General features: G+C 63.2%; 1 protein-coding gene across 3 annotated transcripts in view; it reads left to right on the top strand.

The window, feature by feature from the left end:
• IL11RA (interleukin 11 receptor subunit alpha) overlaps positions 1–6,747 on the top strand; it is a 40,745-nt gene that overhangs the window by 9,419 nt on the left and 24,579 nt on the right. For 2 of the 3 annotated variants that reach the window (XM_034774212.1, XM_034774216.1), the window contains exon 2: positions 3,409–3,495. In XM_034774212.1, coding sequence (XP_034630103.1) covers positions 3,409–3,495 — 87 coding nt within the window. Of the gene's footprint in view, positions 1–3,408; positions 3,496–4,740; positions 4,870–6,747 lie in introns of those variants that run through there. The other variant, XM_034774217.1, reaches the window with a different exon arrangement.

The raw sequence follows: 6,747 nt of genomic DNA, 5'->3' as shown, positions 1-6,747 counted from the left end.
CGACCGGCCTTTCCCGTCCCACCCCGGGCCCCCGGCCCCCCCAGCCCCCCGTCCCCCCCGGCTGGCCTGCGCCCCCCCCCCCCCCCCGGCCACCCTCTGCTAGCTGTCCGGACCCCTCGGGCAGGGACGCCCCACGCACCCCTCCCCGGGAGGCTGGGCCCTCTCCTGGAATCAGGCCCTATCTTCCAGAGGCTGCTGAAGCCAGACTGGGAGATTTTGGGCACTAACCGTCTGGCAGCACAGCAGGACTAAGGCGGCTTCCTGCCTGCCCTGGCCCTGGGCCGCTCCCGGAAGCAGCCGGCTCCATCCCTGGGGGCAGGGGCAGGGGGTCTCCGTGTGCTGCCCCTGCCCTGAGCGCCAGCTCTGCAGTTCCCATTGGCTGGGAACTGTGGCCAATGGGAGCTGTGGGGGTGGTTCCTATGGACAGGGGAGTGTGTGGAGACCCCCTGGTGTCCCCACCAAGGAGCCGCTGCCAGAAAGATGTGCCTGTCACTTTTGGGAGCCGCTGGAGGTAAGCGCTGCCCCTCTCATCCCTTCCCGTATGCCCAGCCCAGAGCCCGCATTCTGCACCCAAACTCCCTCCCAGATCCTGAACCCCCTCTGGCACCTCACTCCCCTGTCCCAGGCTCAGCCCAGAGCCCCCTTGCACACTGCGAACCCCTCGGCCCCAGCCCAGAGCCTGCCCCCCAACCCCCTGCCCAAGCCCAGAGCCCGCACCCTGCACCCCCTCCTGCACCCCAGCCCCCTGTCCCAGGCTCAGCCCGGAGCCACTTCCTACACTCCAAATCCCCAGGCCAGAGCCTGCACCCCTTCCCGCACCCCAACCCCCTGCCCTAGGCCGGTGAAAGTGAGTGAGGTGGGGGAGAGCGAGCGACGGAGGGAGCAGGGGTGGGGCCAGGCTGTTTGGGGTTGGCAGGTAGCGCGGGGCAGGGCAGGTCTCCTGGAGCCCAGCTCTCTGCTCATGTTAAACGCCCGCCGCACACTGCAGGCTTGTTCTCCCTGGCGCTGCGCCCGCTATTCCAGCGGGGCAGAAATAGCTGTGGTGCAAAGTCCCAGCTGTGTCCAGACACCTGGGCTGGCAGGGCGGGACGGAGCCAGAGCCGTTCACGTGCTAGTTGGGGGAGAGCAGGGCGAGGGGGGGTGACGGGAACTGGCTTTACTTAAGACGAGTCTTCAAAGGGATGCGGTTCAGCTCTTGCAGATCCCCGGTGGATGCTGTGAGTTCAGTTGAACTGGGCTAGGGGCAGTTTGGCCGTCCTGCCACGGGTCCCTCATCCCAAAACTGGAGCGTCCCCAGGAGTCTGCCCTGGGCTCCCTACGCTGGCAGGTGTTTGCCTGGAGCCCAGCCCCCCCCTTCTCTATGCCCCCACGGGCCCAGCCTCCTAAGGGGGGGTGCGTGGGGCATCCCTGCCCGTGAGGTCCGGGGAGCCAGAGCAAACGCAAAGGGGCACGTCTGAAGCTCCTCGCTGGCTGCCTGCAGGAGGGTGCGGAAAGCCCACGGCACAGAGCCTCGATCAGCTCAGGGCCGGGGTGGGGAAACCTGACTGAAGGGGGATTGTGGCTCCCCTGCCCCTTAGCCCAGCGCGCCCAGCCTCCGCATCGGGCACCAGCAGGGGCTCCCCAGAGTTTTCCTGTAAACATTGCAGCTGGGAGCTCAGGCCAGCCCTGGGTGACGGCACTGACAGCCAGGGACCTGCGCTGGGGGCTCCAGCTGGAGAGCGGGTGCTGGTCTACCCCCTGGAGCCCAGAGTCACCCGCCTCCTGCCTGCAGGCCTGCTTTGCCTTCACAGGGCCCCTGGCCCAGAGCCCCCAGCCCCAACCTCCATGGCCCAGCGGCTGAGCAGAGCACACCCACTGCCCCAGCCCCATCTCCCAACCGCTCTCCTCTCAGAAAGCCACGGGACTTTGTGCCCTGCAGAGCGAAGGCTGGTCTGGGGAGCCCCTTACTGGGGCCACACGCAAATGTTGTGTTGTGTTTCTCAGCTGTGGTTGAGTAGATTTGGAAAGAACAACCCCCCCCCCCCCCCACCCCCAGCTGGGCCAGACGTTCGAGCCGGGGGCCCTGGCACGCTGGGCCGGGACTGCGATATGTCTGGCCTGCGTCTAGCAACGCTCCCGTGCTCAGAACAACGACTTTTCCGTAATGTTCCTGCTGCAGACGCCCCCAGCCGGGCACCCCGCCGCGGGGCCTTGCCGCCGGTGCCTAGAGCTCCCAGTGCCTGGGGGCCACAGCCGGAGAAACGGAGGGAATGTGCCAAGGCCACAGAGCTTCAGAGAACCCAGGAGTCCTGGCTCCATCAGGGCTGTTGGAGGGTGATGGTGCCAGCATGGGCTGCTCTGAGCTCCTGTCCTGCTGCAGCCTCTTAGGTTTCAAACTCCACCTGTTCTGGGCCCCTGCCCCCTTGATTCGCCCTCCCTGCCTGGTTTAAAGGGACAGGGCGCCGCCGGGCGCAAACAGGCCTGGTGTAATGTCACTGACCGCCCTGGGGTCACACCCGTGTGTCTCACCGTTTTGCGTTACCGCCCGTGCTGGCTGTGATTGGGGTCCATGCCCCTCCTCCCCCCGGATCCCTGCACTGGGCCACCTGGCTGGCAGCGCCCGGCTGGCAGGCTGCGTTGCTCCCTGAGAGACCCGAACGTGGGCGAGACCTGAACCTGGGGCCAAGCACAACACGGAGCTGAAAGTGGCTCCCTTTCCATCCTCTGCCTTTGTCAGCAGGACGCTGAGCTGGGGAAGCTGGGTTCTGGCCACTCCCCGGGCACAGCCGCTGCCACGGCAGGGATCAGAGGGGCTGGGGGGAAGGAGAGAGCAGAGCCACGTACTTTGTGTCTGGGCCTAGAGGGCAGAGCAGAGGGACTGGGAGCCAGGACTCCTGGGTTCTATTTGTACCCGTGCCACTGACTCTCTATGTGACTTTGGGCAAATCATCTCCGTTCTCTCTGCTGTCAGAGGGGGGAGACGCTGCCTGACTGGCCGGGTTCTCTGCTCTCTGTACGGTGCCCTGAGAGCCAGAAAGGGCCAATGTGACCATCGAATCTGACCTGCTGCAGAACGCGGGCCAGAGACCTTCCCCCAGGACTCCCCAGAGCAGATCTCTTCGCAAAACAGCCACCTGTGAGTTAACAATGGTCAGGGATGGAGAACCCCTCGGTACATTGTTCCAGTGGTTAATGACCCTCGTTAACAATGTGCCTTATCTCCAGCCTGGATTTGTCTGGCTTCAACTTCCAGCCATTGGGTCGTGTTCGACCTTCCTCTGCTGGACTGCCGAGGCCTTTCTTGTCCCCCATGTAGGTTCTTATCGATCAAGTCACCCCTGAGCCGTCTCTGTGTCAAGCGTAATAGTCCGAGCTCCGTGAGTCTCTCACTTTAAGGCAGGTTTTCTAACCCTTTACTTGTTCTCGTAGCTCTTCTCTGAACCCTCCCCAGTGAACTGTGGGCCCAGGACTGGACACAGGAATCCAGCTGCAGTCGCACCAGTACCAAACACAGAGGTACAACAACCTCCCTGCTCCTGCTGGAGATTCCCCTGTTGATGTATCCCAGGATCGCATGAGCCCTTTGGGCCAATGTCATGCTGGGAGCTCCTGGTCTGCTGATTATCCGTCCGGAGTCCTGGCTTCCCAGCAGACAGGCCCCAGCCTGTACGTCTGGCCTGCATTCTTGGTTCCCAGATGTAGATACGTTTACATTTCGCTGTATTAAAATGTGTATTATGTTGCTTACCAAGTGGCCAGATCGCTTGGTATCAGTAACCTGCCCTGTGCGGGATTTACCGCTCCCCTAACCTGCGTGGCAGCTGTAGACTTGATCAGTGAGGACTGGATGTTATCGGCCGGGACCCCACTGGAAACAGACCCTCTGGATGAGGATCCCCCTTGTCACGGACTCACAGATCGTGCCCACTCTTGGCCCCGTGCAGTCCCTGGGGGGAACCCCCTTCAGTGAGACAACCCTTCTCGGGAGTCCACTCTCTCTCGGGGTCAGGCCCCTCCACCTGCTGGAGCCGCACCTCTCTGAGCCTTAGCACGTCTGTTTCTCGCCGTGGGCCCCTTCAGGGAGTCCACTCGCTCTGGACTCCCCGGGCCCTCCACTCCCAGAAGGAATAATGCCCCCTGTTCTCTAGCCTAGAGCGACTCTCAGCCAGCGTAACACAGGAGGGTTTATTGAGCATCTGAACACAGCACAGGAAACTCTCAGGGCCCTCAGGCCTGGCCTCCCTCAACACAACACACCCCAGTCTTCCTGCGTCCAGGTGGGCTCTGCCTGCTCCCCCTCTTCAGCCCAGAGCCCCCCTGCTTCCCAGCTGGGCATCTGAGATCACCGGCCCCAGGCCCCGCCTCTGTCCATTGGCTTCTCTCCAGATAAACAGGGTCGCCTGGGCCTCCTCTCCCCTTTTCTGTCCTCTGGCCCCTCTGGCTAGAACCGGCTGATCAGGTCACCGGGGTCCTCTCCCCACAGCCCATTGTCCTCCCACTGGCCAGAACCGGCTGTGACTCCCGAGCTGGGCCTCCCAGTCCCCAGGTCACCAGTCGCTGGGGTCTCCATGCTCCAGGCCATTGGCCTGGGTTCCATGTTCCCTCGCTGGTCCTCTGTAACAACAACTCCCTCTCCCCTCCCCTTGTGAAACCAGTAACACCCAGGGACACTGAGTCCCACCCCCTCTGCATGCAAACCATTGGAAAAACCAAGAGAACCCCCCACTTCGTCACACCCCTTTACAGCTCCATTTCGGGAAGGAGCCGTTCGCCAGCTTTTACTCCATTTGCTGTGTGCCGTGGTTGAGTTGTAGTTTTTAACCTGCCCAAGGAGTGCCGGAGGGTGGGGACGGGGACGGGGCGATCTCACTCTTGCTGTCCTGTTTACAGGTATGAATTAGATCCTTCCTTCCCCGCCCCCGTTCCCACGTCCCCTCCGCAGTGCCATGCACCTGGGGCCAGGTTTCCCCCAGAGCTGAGTGCCTCCGGCTCCCAGCGGTTTTGGGGAGGCGGGGGGAGTTGGGGGACAGGAATGGGGTCTCCATTGTCCTCCCAGCCCGCGCCCCCCCAGCCCAGGGGCCGGGCATGCTGGGAGATGGAAGTGCCGCAGAGACTCGCTCTGAAACAAGGCTGCCCTTTGACAGCCCCTCCCGCCCCACTGCCAGCTGGGCCCGATAGCGCCAGAGCTCAGCCTGACGAGGACCCGGGGCCCAGCGGGGGAGAACCTGATTTTTCTCCTTGGTTTTTAATAGCTGTTTTCTGTAGCCCTAATTGGCTTGGCTTGAGCGGCAGCCAAGGCAAACGCACCTGAGGGAGGCTTGCTTTACAATCTCCATCCGCCGGCTGCCGCTCCCCTCCCGAACACCAGCTCGGCATCTGGCCTCTTTTAGAGGGGCCGGCCGTGCCGATCGGGGGGGTGCTCCCGGCGCTGCAGCAGCTGCGTGCGTCCCATGAAGGGCCGTCTGTGTGAGGGAGGCGAGAGGCCGGGGCTGCGGCAGCACCAGCTGGGTATGGCCGGGCTGCGTCTGGGCACGTGCCAGAACGGTGCAGAGCCACCGCCGATGGTCGTGTGGGGGTCGTTCCGGAGACGTGAAACCCAGAGCTGAGAACAGAGCCGCGGCCTGGCCCTGATTTTCACATTGGGCTGATTCGTCCCCCCAGGCTGCCGCAGGTACTAGGTACCTCCGAGCTGGGCAGCGTCGGCTCTCCAGCCATCTGGAGGCTCGTCCGGCTGAGCGCACGTATAGCGTGGGGATCTACTATTGAAAATGTGGCCCCTTGCAGCCCCGACAGGAATGTGGGCCCCGCAAAGTCTCCGCCCCACCTAGGCAGGAAAGGGGGCTGTGTAACGGGCCGGGCCTGGGAGCCAGTGGTCTGCTTTCCATCACCAAACGCTCACATAGGCTGAGCTCGCTGGGGCAGGGGCCCTGCCTAATCTCCTGCCATGTCCGTTACGGCACAGAGCCCGTTTGGGGCTTAGCGAGTCATTTCTTCTTGTTATTAATGAGTAATTGCCAGCTCTGTCGGTGGCTCACTGTGGGCGAGTCACTTAGTCGCCCGTGCCTCGGTTTCCCCATCTGTGACCTGAGCATAGTTCCCCGGCCCTGCGTGCCGAGTGACTGGCTGACTAGAGCACTCGGGTTTGCGATCCCCTTGGAGGAAGGGGGAAGCATCGTTAGCAGTGTGCAAGCTGCGGCAGCCTCTGGGGGAGTGGCTCCGTCTCAGCTCCTCGTGGAAAGCTGTGAGCCGCCTGGGGCAACGAGGGAGCGTTGTCTGCTGCCGGATACTCTCCGGAGGGTAGTGCCGAGCGAACCTGCAGAGCGTGCGGCCCGGCCCGGCTTGGATCAGCCTCCGAGCTGTTGGCTGCGGCTCAGGGCACTCTGCAGATCGACTCCCTGACCCGCCTGGGTCTGTGGGATTTGGCAGGAACCCCAGGGAGCACCGCCTGCCAAGCTGCACATCCTGCCCCTGCCGGGAGCAAAGAGACGGGGACCGTAACCTGGGGTCAGGGGTAACCGAGCAGCTCTGCTCATGCAGGTCTGATTGAAGGATTGGGGCCACAGTTTGCCAATGCAGCGCTGCCCCCTACTGGGCGAGAGTGTCTCCTGCCCCATCACATGCATGTCCGCTCCTGCGCTGGCTGTGTGCCAGCTGTGGAATATGGCGCATGCACCCCCACGCGGGGCCAGGTTCCCTCTTCCTGCTGGCCAAACGTTAACTTGGTTCAACTTTCAAAACAGAATGTCGTTCACCGCCGTCCTGCTCTCG

The sequence above is a fragment of the Trachemys scripta genome, chromosome 6 (genome assembly GCF_013100865.1).
Source record: "Trachemys scripta elegans isolate TJP31775 chromosome 6, CAS_Tse_1.0, whole genome shotgun sequence".
Taxonomy (NCBI): domain Eukaryota; kingdom Metazoa; phylum Chordata; order Testudines; family Emydidae; genus Trachemys; species Trachemys scripta.
This window is presented reverse-complemented; position numbering and strand designations above follow the sequence as displayed.